General features: G+C 39.6%; 1 protein-coding gene across 1 annotated transcript; it reads right to left on the bottom strand.

Moving 5' to 3' along the window:
- Positions 1–3,342: 3,342 nt before the first annotated feature.
- MS3_00000203 (uncharacterized protein) lies at positions 3,343–6,315 on the bottom strand. The gene is made up of 10 exons (XM_051208062.1): positions 5,909–6,315; positions 5,242–5,861; positions 5,092–5,206; positions 4,922–5,056; positions 4,828–4,887; positions 4,564–4,792; positions 4,371–4,530; positions 4,200–4,336; positions 3,882–3,911; positions 3,343–3,768 (listed from the first exon to the last, which is right to left on the bottom strand). The coding sequence occupies exons 2-3, from the start codon at positions 5,857–5,859 to the stop codon at positions 5,192–5,194; spliced, it is 633 nt and encodes a 210-aa protein (XP_051067228.1). The 5' UTR covers positions 5,860–5,861; positions 5,909–6,315; the 3' UTR covers positions 3,343–3,768; positions 3,882–3,911; positions 4,200–4,336; positions 4,371–4,530; positions 4,564–4,792; positions 4,828–4,887; positions 4,922–5,056; positions 5,092–5,191.
- Positions 6,316–16,225: the final 9,910 nt, after the last annotated feature.

Here is a 16,225-nt window from a genome sequence, read left to right on the forward strand (position 1 = left end):
TACAAGACACTATGCCTACGTGCATCGAAAAGTCAGCACAGTCTACTAGACAGTATGTGCTACCAAGGCCTAAATCTAAAATTTCAAAAACTAAAGAGTTCAATGGTCCACCTCATACACACCAAAATACTGATAGATATAGTAATGACATCCGACGGCTACAAAACTCTCTATCCGAAATTAACGGCAAACTTCAGCAATTAACACCCCTCACTCATATATGGGGCCTTGACACATACAGCAACTCACTAAAGCTGAGTGTATTTTGGAGTTTGTGGCTGAAGAAGTGACGAAGAGAGTGATGTTCTCTTACAATGCAGTTGTGTATAACCTCCCCGACCGCACACACTCATCTAAGTTAAGGGATATTTGCCTTAGAGCATGCGGTATGCCGAACGTTAACTGCAAAGTCATGTGCCTTAGAAAAAAGTCAGACAGATCGACTTGCCCCCTTTTGTTTATGTTTGGCTGTTGTAACGATGCTAAACAGTTTATTAATTTGAGCAAAAATATTAGCTCACTAATTCCATACAAGAATATAAAAGTCACTTCAGACCTTACGCCCTGTCAACGTCGTGTAAGAAGACGCGAAGCGTTAGAATTGAATGGGAGTGTTACAGTTAATAATCAGCCAGAGACAGTTTGCAACACAGCAAATAGTTTAAAACACACGAACAATAAGCATGACACCACTCCATATACGGCTGATCACTCTGTTGATCTAGATGAGTCTACAGATCAGAAACCTTTGGATAAGATACGGACCCCAACTGACACCAAAAACCATAACGACATGACTAATCCCATCTGTTCGTTCAGTAATGTACTAAAATATGAGTCGTGTAACAACACACATCCAACTCAACCTATATACTTCAAAATTTGTCCTCCTAAAGATATTCCACAAATAGACTTGAATGAACGTAAGTTCATCTCACAGACAACGAAAGACTCCAGCTCTGAAAATTAATTAGTGCGAAATCTTTTGTCCATTAATCCTTAATTTTTTGAATTAAGGATTGTAGGTTAATTGACTCGTATTATGTCTCTAGATATGCAGTGTTTCGGAGATTTAATTTTGGACATCATTTTTTGATGAAATGTGGTGGTACTGCTAGTACTAATGGAGTAATGGTAAATTATGTAACTCCACCTGTAGTTGTACTGTCGGACTTTTTATGTCTTTTAGTCGAAGCTGCTAAGAGGCTGGAAATACATGATTATCAGTCCAGTTTATATGGTGGGGTGTTGAATCCTAATGTGAAACTGTGAACCTAAAATTCTGAACAGTGTGATTGTCAAACTGATGGAAATCATTATTTTGACGGCTACTTTACATAACATGGAGGGGCATAATCTTTTATCCAGGGAACAACACAGCTTTCGGAAAGGCCTATCATGTTTGACAAACCTGCTCATTGCGGAAGATCGGACTGATACGAATGACAAAAATATTCTGGTGGACGTAATTGAAACTGGAAAGTTCCGGGATCCATTATGAAATCATAAGGTAGTTGGGTGGTTCACTTGATGATAGGAGACAACGGGTCTGGGTAAATGGGGCTCAATCAGCGTGAGAATATGTAAAAAGTGGTTCCACAAGGAACAATCTTCGGTAATTTCGTCTTTTCATTTCGTGTAAACGGTCTATCAACTGTGGCAAGGTTGTAAAACTTAAGTTGATGTGCTGAATGCCAGCAGTGAAAAGTCACCTGTTCTACTTTTTCAGATAGCATAAAGATTTAGAGACCCATACACAGAATATCAGATAGAATAATGCAACAAGATAACCTAACCCCACTGTTTGAATGGAAGAATAGGTGGTCATTGCAAGTTAATTCCAGCATGAGTGTGATGATGCGAGTAAATAACTGCAACGACTAACATCACTTCACAATATGTGGAGTCCAGTTACCTGATGTAATGGACTACTAAGATCTGGGAGCCATAATAATTATCGACCTCAGAACTACGAGTAACTGTAAGGCAACTTCTGTCAAAGGCTGCAGAGTTTTATAAGCTATTCGTAAGTGCATTATATGCGACTTTTGTGAGTCCGTATTTTGAATATGGGATTTAAGGAGCGAGTCCTTGTGTCAATTATCCGGCAGATATACTAGAATTAGTTCACTGGCAAGAAATCAAATCGGTAAAATATCTCCCTGATCTAGAATATAAAAACAGAATAGGACAACTCAAAGTATTTCCGTCATCATACTGCAGGTTACGAGGGATCTAATATTGGTTTACCTTCTACTGTAAGATGAAGTCGGTCATTAATACTTCCCACCTTTTCATTCATTCTAGGACTGATAATATGAGAGGACACTCTTGGAAATTTCGATAAACCGAAGTTTTAATCGTTTACCTATAGAGTTCCGTTTCTCGCACCAGGCAACTAATTATATGATACTCCTTTGCAACACATAATATCAGCACCTGTTGATACATTTTTGGTGATTTTTGGTTATTATACTTTTGGTCCACCACACATTCAACGTGAGATTGGATCTTCAAAGTACTACAAGTAGCAAGGATTAACGTAGGTCTATCGACCTCCTAACCTTACTACTGAAGACAGAAGTTTGTCACAGGCACCAACTGGTTAGTAAAACGGAACGCGGTCTTTACAATGGGTAACGATGTTTGAGATGGGCAGCGCTCCAGGGGTATCGCGACACTTTTTTGAGCTACTTTTTCATTTCTGCTTTGTGCACAACCAAATTACGAAATTAATTACGAATAAATTTGAAAGTCTATTTTCCGTTTTCATAATTAATTGAAAAGGGGTTTTTCCATTTTGCGTTACATGGTATCGCGAAGTCCTTGAAAATTCATTATTCAGGTGCTGCTATAATAGCTTTTTCGTGTTTGCATCGCAGACTAGCAATTATTTCTACTCAGCTATACATTGATGGTAAACAAATCTTTTATTTTTATATGAAATAGCATGATTCAGGCATATATCGTCATAAAAATTGTATAGTCGTCAAGGCTACCAAAACTGCGTTACAACTAACGATACCATGGTAAGATTTATCGTTTTTCCCGTCTTTATCACAATTTCGGCTGATTTTCAGTTTTTTTCGACTTTCATGGCAGAAATAGGTTGATAGTAAAAACATTAGGTGTATCGAGTGTTGTAAATATTATGTATATGCTATAGATGATAATAACCCAGGCTCCCAACTTTGGGGAAAATTGAGTCCATTTTGGGGAAGCCGCTATAATAAATTTTGGGGAAATGAGAAAAAAACCCAAAATTTCCCCAGACCTGGGGGAAATCCCCAAAGTTAACTGAAGTTATTGGTAATACGACTTACTACTGAATTCTTGTAAGTAGTATAAAACAATATACAAAAGAACAAATACACTGTGGTGACGTCTGTTAAAGCCTGCGAAGCCGGGTAAAAGGGGAACGGACACGATAGTTATATCATTTTGGGGAAGCTTCCCCAAACCTTTGGGTTTCCCTGGAAAACTGTTTTAACGCAAAAGCTTCTCGAAAGCCTATCGACATCACGGAAGACCTAGGAGAATGCTTACGTACATTTCTTACTGCGACGTTTTATTACTTTTCGTCAATCGCGCATTGCTAATGAAACATAATGTTAACCGATTTGTCGCGATTATCAAAAGACTGATTTATGAAATATATAAATGTTTATTACAGTTAATAAAATTACAAATGAATCATTTATACAAAGTTTTTCATTGCGTTGTAACAGCAGCACCTTACGTAGACGTAGAAGTGTCGTTGATAATGTTCTAAAAAATAAATAAATCATTTTTAGTGTATAATAACGTGTCAAGATATGTGAAAGGTTGGTGATGTACCAATAGTATGACAATGTTCTTATTAATGCGAACAAAGAACTTACAGTAACGTCTGATAAAGCCTGCGAAGCCAGCTGAAAGGGAAACATACAAGAGACAAGTTATATCACTTTGAGTATTGATCACAAAGTAGTAAGCTGTTACAGTAATTAAAGTACAGTGATTATAGTGATAAATACAATGACGATTAACATCCTGTGAATTTTGGGGAACTTCAGTTATTGGGAATACAACTGAATAATGCATTTTATTAAGTGGTATTAACCAATATACAAAAGAGTAGGAAGGGGAACGTGTAGGAACAATGTGTAACAAAGTTAACATATGTATTATAACAAACATATTAAGTAGTTTTAGCTCACCCTTTCTTTGGATCGCCATCCACGTTTATGTACTTTATCTCTTGCGTCATGCAAGAAGGCCTGGCTTGCTGTAGCCATGGCGTGTAATATTTCCTTTTCCGGGCAGCTTGCACTTCGGAAATGTGAACACAAAGCACCTACAAATATGTTAATACAGTAAAGTTGACTTACTTTGAACCGTCGAGTAAAATTTGTACTTACTAATACCAAATTTATTTCTCGTTCCGTGCAAAGTGTAAGTGTTCGCGAGTTCCGGCGACAGGAGGTATTGAAGACAAGCTTTAGCTGATTTCCGAGTATTGTCACACATTAGGTTGCATAACCTTGCCACCTAAAATTTATCCAAACACGTTTTACAACTTACGAAATGATCTCGGTATTTTTGGTTTTCTAAAGCTGCCTCTAAAGAACGCAACTTTTCATGCGTTCTTAATGGGAAATGTATAGCATCACTATCCATTTCCTCTGTACGCCTGTCGATTACACCCATGGCTAAGCGTTCACACAAAAATAGGATTTTGTCTATTTTCGTAGACAGCTCACTGACCGATTTCAGGAGCGTTCTTAACATTTTGTTTGTATCATCGCACAAACTTTTGTTATAAGGAATACAGTAAATGCAACTTACGGTTTATCAACTTTCGTCGACGTACGTGGAAGTGGTGATGATACGTCAGCTTTCGATGAACTGCTATATGAGTATTGATAAAGTAGGTACAAACCTCGCAATCGGAGAAAACGTTCCTGTTGAAATGTTGACAACTGGAAATTCCACCGGGGCAAATCCAGCCTCAACCTCAGCAACCTCTAGTTCTTCCGAGGTGCATAGATAATCATTGTGCTTTCGTTATACAGTTCTAACACAAATGATATAATAAGTTGAACAATTTACCTTTTTGGTTTTTTAGCGTCACAAGGCTGCGTTTCATCGTTAGTCGTGATGTTAGTATTGTAGCCCAGCACTGTTGCTAAACACACTTCTAATTCCTGGGCTACATTGTAGTCGTCTGAAAACAATAAATGTTAATTGATTACAACTTACCACAACCTGACATTTGTCACAGCCAGCGATACCATTGTGTCCCACAATGTACTTGACGTTGCTGCGAGCTAGAGCGTCACAAATAACAGCAACTAATTTAACTGTTAAATGTAGGTGATACTTATCTACATTAATACCTACTGTCAGCAACTTCTGTAACTCTGTTATAAGTGTTGCTGACATGTCGTTGAAATCAGATGGTTTTACTTCACCACCGTAGATCCCAACTACGAAAACACTACTAACTAGTGGAGCTACTATACGACCTAGGATCGGCCACAGCTGTTGGTTAGAGCTTTTGAACAAACATAGACCATCGTAGTTTAACTGCAACTGTAATTCGTTGGAATGGATTCGCCGTAGCCAGTGTCCTGAAATTCTCAAAAGACTGGATTTCAATCCTAAATGGTAATACGTTCCAGAATCTAGGACCTTAGGCTCCACGTCGTTGCATCGACGTAGAACACTTCGGACGGACGTTGGAAGTTCTGGATACCGCGCACGAAAAATGTCCAGTATTTGATCAGCCTTCTTTATGCTTATATAACCACCTTTCACCATTTCAATGACCATTTTGTCTAACTCGTCTTTCACCGAAAGATGGATGACTGGCGACATTTCTGAAATCACACAACCTATAAATTTTTAATAATTAAACAGATACTACCGTTGATTGTGTCTGAACACTGGACGTGACTACACGAAGCAGTAGCTGTATCTGTGACAATATTAGCCCACTGCTCTGTAGCTACGGTAGTACGCGATTCTGTGACGACAACTGTATTGTCTGTCTCTTCGTCACAGCTCGGTAACTGACACTTCTTTATAAACTGTGCTTTTATTTTCCTCAACCTTCTGTAATAGGTTGATCGGGAACAGCCAAACAACCTAGGGTATTTCGTGTCTGCTGCCCGCCTTTTCGCAATCTTATCGAGCTGTCTATTATTATTCTGAAGGAAATAATTCACTTAAGTAAAACTGAACATAGACAGCAACCAAATTTTCCGACCTGCACTGCAAACAACTCACCTGAATAGCTTTCAAATTCTGAAAAGGTTCTTTAAAACCGACAACTCTTTGTCTACTGTCTGATTGTTGATGTATTAAAACAAGACCTGGAATTCGATAGATTATCCCTCATCAAAAGTCTGTATTGAATTAAAATGTAAATTTCTCTATTCAAATTTACTACTGTTAGGCTTATTTATATTATGTCGATGAAATGTTTGTGTGCAAAAATGCGCTACGAAAATTTTGGGGATTTCTCCTAAATTTCCCCAAACTTTGGGGAAAAATATTTCCCTTTGGGGATTTCCCCAAAATTTCCCCAAACACTGGGGAAGGTTTTTCACTTTGGGGATTTCCCCAAAATTTCGCCAAAGCTGGCAGCTTGGGAACACATACCAAGATGTTAATATCATCTTCTACAGTTAGATATATTAGCCACTAGATGATTATATTGCAGGAAATAAATCATAATCATGCGGAAGAGGTATAATTACGTGAAGATTTTACCAGAGACCAAGCTAAGATAGCATTACTATTTGAAAGGACAGTGGTATTCTTTCTCGTTGAGTTAATTAACTGTTTTGACCGTAAATTACGCATCGAAACTACTGTTTACACTTTAATTGCATCTACCCCAGTTAAAGTGATATTTTATTGAGTTTTTCGATTTTGCTTTTGTGTATTTATTGCATCGAAGCATACTTGGTCGACTTTTACTTGGTTTATTTAGTTAAGGTTTGAAAATCCTTTTACATATCCTGTTTTTGTCACCGTTCTAGTTGATTTTCAAGATGGCTAGGTCTACTCATAAATGTGGACAACCATACTGCTTATTTCCCGTGGATGAAGGGATGCAATGTGATGAGTGTAATAAGTGGTTCTATAAGATGTGCACTCGACTAAGCCCCACTGCATATAAAAGTTGTTCAAAGCCCAACTCTCATTGGCTTTGTAGTTCTTGTTGCTCGAGCAAAACTTTGCTTATCCAGGAAGCAATTAGTCTCCTGGTGTTGGCTAATAAGAAGGTTGATGAGGGCTGTACTGATAACATTGGTACTGATGGCGAAGATTGCGTTAGTGTCGTAAGTGCTATCACGGCGCAAGCCAGACATCTACCTGTGCAACCCGCAGTTAAACGTTCTCCCCCGAAACGATCAGTGAGTGACACGTCATTAGACGTTGGTGGCCATATTGCTACAGCAGCAACCGGTGACCCAGATAAAACAATTACTGTCCCGAGTTGTTCTAATGTAGACGTTTCGACTGATGGAAAATGGATGACGCGAAAACGCAGAAGAGCAGGAAAGATAACTAAAACTAATGACTGTTTACTTGGTAAGTCCTTGGTGGACTCTCAGACCAATCCGCTAAAGTCCCATACTAAAGCTTCGTCTGATATTGTTGTGAGTCATTCGCTTGACTCCCAGGACTCTGTTAAAATAAAAACTAATCGTAAGATACCAGTAGTTAAAATACAGGATCTAACGTCACGGTCGAAAACTGTGAACACAGTTTCAAAAGAAGCTAAACCCCTCCCTAGTTTAATTATTTGGAATCTAGAGGAGTCGAAAGATAACGACCCTGCTAGAAGACACGCACATGACCTGCAGTTAGTGGAGTCTGTGGTAAGGAATGTACTACCTGAAGAGGTTTCAGGGGTACATATTACAAAAGTAATACGACTTGGTAAATGGGTTGGAGGCGAGACCCAACCAAGAAGGATCCTGAAGCTGGTTCTCGGGAGTTTTGAAGAAAGAGACATATTATTGAAAAGCGCACTGAAAACTCGTACCTCAAATATCCGTATTCGACCAGATTGGCCGCTTGAGGATCGAATCAAGTGGAAGAATGCTCTTACGGAGTTGAGGATTCGCAAATTAAATGTCGAAAATAACCTTACCATTAAGGATTTTTGGGTAGTCAGGTCTTGGAAGCCAATGCTTCCGAGGCCTGTATGGGTAGAACGATTGATTTCCAAAACACCTTAAGTGTGTGCTACACGAACGCTCGTAGTCTTAGAAATAAAACGTCCGAGCTAACTCTGATAGTGCAAGAATTATGTCCCGATATAATCGTTATTACAGAAACTTGGTTCACCGTTGATATAGACTGTTCTCCTTTCATTGCTGGTTATATCTGTATCAGAATTGATAGAGTTTCAAGTCGCAAAGGGGAGGTATAATATTATACGTTAGGGATCACTTCCGTATACAATCAACCATATCGGAGGCTCATATCAGTGGCACGTGTGAGGTTGCATGTTGTAAGATTAAATCTAGAAATGGGTTAGTGACTATAGGGGAATATACCGTAGTCCGTCTTGTCTTGCTGACGACTTTATCCTAAGACACATCTGTTCTTGGAGTATGGCAGAATGTTGTCTCATCATTGGGGACTTCAACGCACCGCATATCAACTGGATAGAGCTTACAGCTCCAGGTAGTGGTTTTGATAGCGACCTTTTATCTACCGTTATTCAGTGTGCACTTATACAATGTATCACAAAACCGACACATATTGATTTGAATCATAATCCGTCACTGTTGGACCTCGCCCTCATCCATCACTCTGAGGATGTCTTTGATATCCAGCACCTTCCTCCACTAGTGAACAGTGATCACGTTGTAATTCACTTTAAGTTTAGGACACATGGTATACAATTCGTATCTGCTCCACCCCGTCCCAATATCTGGCGAGCTAATATTCCGGAAATCAGAAACTGTGCTATCTCGACTGATTGGTCGGTCGACGCGGATGGATTGATCGAAGATGAATGGAATAAGTTTAAGGCTACATTCGAGTCCGTAACGTCCCCGTTTATCCTATGGTCAGCACGTAAGCTATCATATTGCCCTCCATGGATTAATAAGGAAAACCGGAAGCTGTTAAAGCGTAGGAAACATTTCTGGGACTTTTCTTGTTGACAGGTCATGCACCATTTAAGCGTGAGTACCAAAAATACCGTAATATCTGTAAGAAAACCATAGCCAAATCTTGTACCACTTACGAACGACAGTTAGTATATGATAGCCGTACTTGTCCGAAACGATTGTTTTCGTATGTTAAACGGCAAATGAAACGTAGTGATGGTATTCCCCGTTACTGTTACACGAAAATTCAGAATTACTAGCTGAATCAGATCGAGCAAAAGCTGAGACTTTTTCAGATTATTTTAGCGAAGTCTTCTCTACGTTTATTGTGACAAATACTTGTCCCACTCACACCGAGATGCCAACCATTGAATCTGTACAGGTGACTGAGGAAACTGTCCTTCCGTTGATAACTAACCTCAAACCTGGTAAGATACCGGGCCCTGACGGGTTACATCCACGGTTGCTGTCATCTATTGCGGACATTATTTCAAAACCGCTTGCGACACTCTTCAACATGTCCCTCTCACTCGCTCAACTCCCTAGAGATTGGAAGGACGCTATAGTTAGTCCTATATTTAAGGACGGTCAGCGACAGATAGTATCTAACTACCGGCCTGTCAGTCTAACTAGCATAGTCGTTAAGTTACTCGAAAAGATAATTCGGGTTAGGTTGCTAAGCCACATAGATTTACACAATCTGTTAGCTCCTGAGCAACACGGATTTCGTAACAAGCGTTCATGCTTGACTAACTTGCTTATTGCGAGGGAGGATTGGACAGCAGCCCTAGATCACGGTCTGTCTGTCGACGTGATATTCATAGATTTTAGCAAAGCGTTTGACAAGGTTTCACACGTAGGTCTTATGCAGAAGCTCACGAGCTTCGGAATAATAGGTACTGTACATGAGTGGATAGGAAATTTCTTATGTGACCGCAGACAGAGAGTGAGGGTCAATGGAACGCTACCCGATTGGAAGCCGGTCAAAAGTGGTGTACCCCAAGGCACCATCTTGGGCCCTCTGCTCTTCCTTTTCTACGTTAATGAGTTAACGCTGTTACTTAGGTCGTCGACATTATTGTTTGCGGATGACGTAAAAATCTGGAGAACAATAAAAAGTGCGGCTGATCATGTGGATCTTCAAGCTGACTTAGACGATTTAGTTAGATGGGCTAGAGGTTGGGGCTTAGAAATCAATGCTAGGAAGAGTGTACTAATGCACATCGGTCACGGTAATAGTTACCGTTACACTATTGAGGATAAACCTCTTCCATGCGTTCAAGAGCATAAGGACTTAGGAGTAATATTAAGTCATGATTTAAAAACAACTGCGCATTGCAAAGCAGCCGCTGTCAAAGGTTTTCGTGCGTTATGGTCACTTCACCGAGCGTTCAAATGCTTTGACGAGGAAACGTTTCGAATTTTATATCCCACATATGTTAGACCACATTTAGAGTACTGTATCCAAGCAGCTAGCCCGTGTCTGGTAAAGGATACTAACTCCCTTGAGCGTGTCCAGCGTGGGGGAACGAAATTAGTGAAGGGTCTTTCTAGACTCCCTTACGATGAGCGCTTAAAACGCCTAAATCTTTTCCCCTTGTCGTATCGTAGGACACGAGGTGACCTTATACTGGCATTTCGTATCTTTAATTACGATTTGGGTGTTAATATGAATTATCTTTTTGCTCCCCCCAGCACTAATAATCTCCGAGGTCATAGTAAGAAGGTTCATAAACCACGATCTAATAAACTTAAAGTGGGATCCCGTTTTTCTCATCGAGTAGTCAATCATTGTAACGCCTTACCCGAACAAGTGGTATCAGCCCCATCAGTGAATACTTTCAAGGAAAAGCTGGACCTTCACTGGAAAGCAATGTGTCAGGATTAACACAGGTTCATAAACCTACTATCCTTATTACTGAAGACTGAAGACTGAAGACTCTTGTGTAGATCTACACGAGTATTTGGCTGTACCGAAGCATGTCATTGAGATATGGTTGTGACTTTTTTTCCTTTTTAAATTCAGAATTCACGGGACGACTACCTCAATTCTCAATAGCCGTGCAATTGTTTTCATGTCCTACCTACATTTCAATAAACATTATTTTTCAAACAGCTTACTTTCTTACTTACATGGGAAACTGTAGAAGTGTTGAGAATGTGTGTTTGAGTGTCAGGGAACTTTTGATTAAATGCACATTCCTTATAAATAATACATCACCTGTTCCTTCTTTTACAGATGATTTAAAATAACAATGAATTAGCAATTGCATTGGATATGCAAAACAATCGGTGCTTAAGCTTCTGCTCTAGTGTTGTACAATAATACGCTTTACCTTTTAAATAAAATTTTTTTAAAAATATGCCGGTTTTCCACTGCATTGCAGATGTATTTTGGTCTGTTGTTGAAAATAAAGGCGAACATAGGAGACCTTTGGGGTTATGTCAATGGATCGAAAATAGGGAGTTCTGTGTGTATTTGGGCGAAAAGCAGACAATTCAGCTGACATTTAGGCGAAAAGTGAGTAATTTACCGACAAAACGGCGAGAAAGGCGACATTCTGATGCGTTTTCCCCTTTCGCTACCAAAGCATTTACCCCTTTTTGGGTTGTCTGGGGAGCTACAATGTTTTGGCTGCCGGTATTATTGCCAAAATGCCTGATAGCAGAAATAAGTACTGATATAAAGCTGTCACGAGAAAGCACTGAAAAGTACGACTCGATAGTCAAGGTATCTTGATCTAAGGTGACCAGATTGTGTGAGATCCTATGTGATGATCTTCGGAAATCAACCAAGGCCTATCTAGCTTACGTGCTGATGCCGTAAATGACAATTACTCATAACTTACGTGGGACTAGAATAGAATATACACCAAGAATTGCAGGTTACACAGGACGATTCAAAGTAAATTCACACAGCAGTCTTTATATATGTTCGTCGTCGAAGTTTCCGAAGTGCAACCTGTCCAAAGAATTAAATAATACAATCCGTGTATGTTGTGACCCAGAATCTCCTAAGCAACGCAAGAGATAGAGGAAATAAGCGTGATTGACTATCCAAAGGAAGGGTGTGCTAAATGCACTTTCGATCTGTAATCGAATACTGGTTTCCGTTTTTATACTAGTTTCTGGTAAACATTTATACTGAAATAACTTCCCTGTCTATCTTATTTCCAGCTAGCTTCGCAAGCGTTCACAGACCTAACGGGAACAATTCCTGTGAAATAGAAGTTATTTATTAATGGATCATTTGTGCTAGATTCAAACTTTAATAAACGTTTTCATTTATAACGCACCAGTCTTTTAATTACGGGAATTCGTATCTATCGTGACAGGTCGAAATTTGAACTACTAGTATGGTACACCATGTTCAAGGTTGCAGTATTTGGTAAACGGTATGTATGACTAATCGCATGTGCGCCAAACTGGTAATTATTACACAAGAACGCGAAACAACACCCCTGTCTCGCAGCCACATAAGACTGCACAGTACACTCCCTGCCGTTACGCTATAAGAATAAGTCAATGGCCGTATAAATGAATTTATGTAAAACTAAAAATATTACAATATTAGAATTTCTTGTCATCAAGAAGCATAGCTATGGTCTGTATTAACAATGGATTCTGACGTTGTAACTTCTTCATTAGCACCGACTGAACTCATCACTTGTGCGTATATGTCTTCCGATGCTTCGAGGCACGAACGGATGAGTTTACTTGCCAAAGGTTCACTAAGAGCATGGATTGTGTGGTAGTTGCTAGCGAACTTCTCTAGCAGATCATCACTCCCTGTAGAGGTTGAGATGTTGTCCAGCGCACGAAGAACCAGGTCCATTGTGTATTTTCTTGTCCACTTGTTGCTGTGTCGAAATAAGTCTACAAAACTTGTAGAGATAAAGGAACACACATACCTCCACGAATCAGATCTTTAGAATGTGCATACAAAATATGACCACAGGGCAGCATGTAGTCATTGAAACGCAATATTTCAACCTGAAGGATAAATTCATTTGAAGTAAGGCATACGTAGATGACCGACGTCGTCTCCTTTGCCTAAGTTGTGTTGGCGAGTTAGAAGTTGTATGCTCTTCAGAAGAATGATTATTACCATCATCATCTACATCCTGAACGCAAGCATCTGACTCTGACGAACTGCGTTTACGTCCATATGTACAGACATAACTCACGAAAAAGTACTTTAGAGTTGGATCATCACTGTTCTCTTTGCATACTGACATAACGTACTTAGTATGCAGTCTTCAGTAATAAGGATAGGAGGTCTGTCGACCTATATTAATCCTTGCAGTTTGTAATACTGTGGAGGTCCAATCTCGTTTTGAATATAATAACAGATGGTGCTGATATTACGTGTTCCGGTAGAGAATTCGAGTAATTCACTACTCGGTGCGAGAAACGGAACTTCGAACGTAAACGGTTTGATCTCGGTTTTTGAACTTCCTTCGAATGTCATCTCAAATGATCGGTTCTAGACAGAAGCAAAAGATAAGACATGTTAATACCAAGGTCATCGTTCAGTATACGATAGGCCAATATTAGATCACCCCATATTCTACGGTAAGATAACGGAAATAAGTTAAGGTGTCTCAGTCTGTCTTCATAAGATAGGCCAGATAGACCTTGTACCATCTTAGTAGCTCGTCGTTGGACTCTTTCTAGCATATCTGCTTCATATTTGAAACAAGGACACGCTGCTTGAATCCCGTATTCTAAATGTGGTCGCACATAAATCGGGTATAGTAATCTAAACATTTCATCATCTAAATACTGGAAAGACCTACGAATTCACCATAATACCCTATAGCCTTTTGCGGCAGCAGCCTTACAGTGACTAGTCGTTTTGAGATCATTGCTTAATATGACTCCTAAATCTTTATGGTTTCTTACTTTGGGTAGCACGAATCCACGTAGTGTATAGTCATACGATTCATCAGAGTTATTTAACTGCATCACTACACTCTTATTAGGATTTACTTCTAGTGACCACCTATCTAACCATGCCACCAATGAGCTAAGGTCGTCCTGTAATACTATCCTATCCGACATGCTATGTATGGGTCTCCAAATCTTTATGTCATCAGCGAAGAGTAGAACGGATGATTTTGCTACAGTTGGCAATTCATTTACATAAAGTAAAAAGAGAAGAGGACCCAGGATTGTACCTTGGGGAACCTCACTTTTTACAGGTACCCACGAGGAGAGAGCCCCATTAACCCTCACCCTTTGTCTCCTGTCATGGATAAAGTTACTTATCCAATCTACGACTGTATAATGGATTCCAAAACGTTCCAGTTTGAATTTAAGACCAGAGTGGGAAACCTTATCAAACGCTTTACTTAGATCTATGAAAACCACATCCACAGGAACATTCCGATCCTTTGCCGCAGCCCAATCTTCTCGTGCAATGAGAAGATTTGTCAAGCAAGATAGGCCTTTCCGAAAACCATGTTGTGCCCTGGAGAAAATATTTTGCCCTTCAACTAAGTTTATAACAGCTATCCGAATGATTTTCTCCATCAGTTTCACAACTGCACTAGTTAAGCTAACGGGCCTATAGTTACTAACTGAATCCCTACCCCCAGCCTTATACACCGGACTTATTATGGCGTCTTTCCAGTCTCTAGGAAGTCTGGACTGTCTCAGAGACATGTCGAATAGTATCGCTAATGGTTCAGCAATTTCATCTGATATGGCTTTCATAATCCTAGGATGAATATCGTCAGGACCACTGGACTTATCAGGTTTGAGATGCTGGAGTAGCCTTAAAACAGTATCTTTCTCAATGACTACAGGATCCATCAGCGAGCCGTCACGGTCGCGATGAATCACTGGTCGTTCCTCATTACCGATAGAAAACACTTTACTAAAGTATTCCGATAAAGCTTCAGCTTTTTCGGCATCATTCTCTGCTAAGATTAACGGATTTTCTCGTATCAAAAGTGATGGAATTCCATCACTTCTATTAGTTCGCCTTTTTATATACGAGAATAACCGTTTCGGACTATATTTAGAATCCCTAACCAACTGTTTTTCGTATGATAGTCTAGTTTTACTTATTAACGCTTTACAGGCATTCCTAATATTACAATAACTGGATCTGTATTGTTCTAAGCCAGTAGAGATGAACATATCCCAGTGATTCTTCCTTTTTCTAAGGAGTTTCCTGACCGTTTTAGTTATCCATGGTGGACTATTATTCGGTCTTCGCGGAACCAGGTATGGTATGAACGGGGACGTAACTAGTTTAAATTTACCTTTAAATACAGACCATGCTTCTTCAACTGATAAGCTAGTATATACTAACCAATTTGTCTTAGCAGCACATTCCTGAATGGCTGATATGTTAGCTTTCCATACATTTGGGCGAGGTGTAACCTGATCGTATAACATGTCCCTAGTTCTAAACGTGAATGAAAAAACAGCGTGATCGCTGTTCACTAACGGCGGGAGAATATTTAAGTCGACAATATCCTCAGTCTCATGAGTGATTACCAAATCCAGCAGAGAAGAACCCTGGTTAACACCAAAACGTGTGGGTTGGGATACATGCTGTACTAATGCATGTTCCATTATTGTTATCAGGAACTTACTATCAAAGGAGTTTATAGATCCTTCTGTGGTCATATCAGTCCGACTAATATCAGGTGCGTTAAAGTCTCCTGTTATCAAACATCTGGTATTTTCACTCCAAAGATGAATGTGCTCTAAAACAAAGTCATCAGCTAGGCAGATTGGGCTCCGAAAGATGACACCTAGCATAAATGTACTACATCCTATAGCCAACTTACAGCTAATGACTTCACAAGTGCCGCTATCATGAGATTCGCTAGTAGAGGTCAGTCAGTCAGTAACAACGTAGAACTTCGTACATACGTACATCAGTTCGAGTTGCCACACCACATTAGCACAGAGATGCAGTTGTCGATTCAAATCCCGTAGTGGTAGAGGTAATAAGAGTATAAGCAGTAATCGGGAAGATTAGGGTTTGGAGATGTTATTTAAAGAGTATAATCCAGTGAAATAAATTTGGAAAGAGAAAGAAGAAAGAGACATGAAGAATTCAGAAGATTAGAATTTGGGAGAACACA

This window comes from Schistosoma haematobium, chromosome 2 (genome assembly GCF_000699445.3).
Source record: "Schistosoma haematobium chromosome 2, whole genome shotgun sequence".
Classification (NCBI taxonomy): domain Eukaryota; kingdom Metazoa; phylum Platyhelminthes; class Trematoda; order Strigeidida; family Schistosomatidae; genus Schistosoma; species Schistosoma haematobium.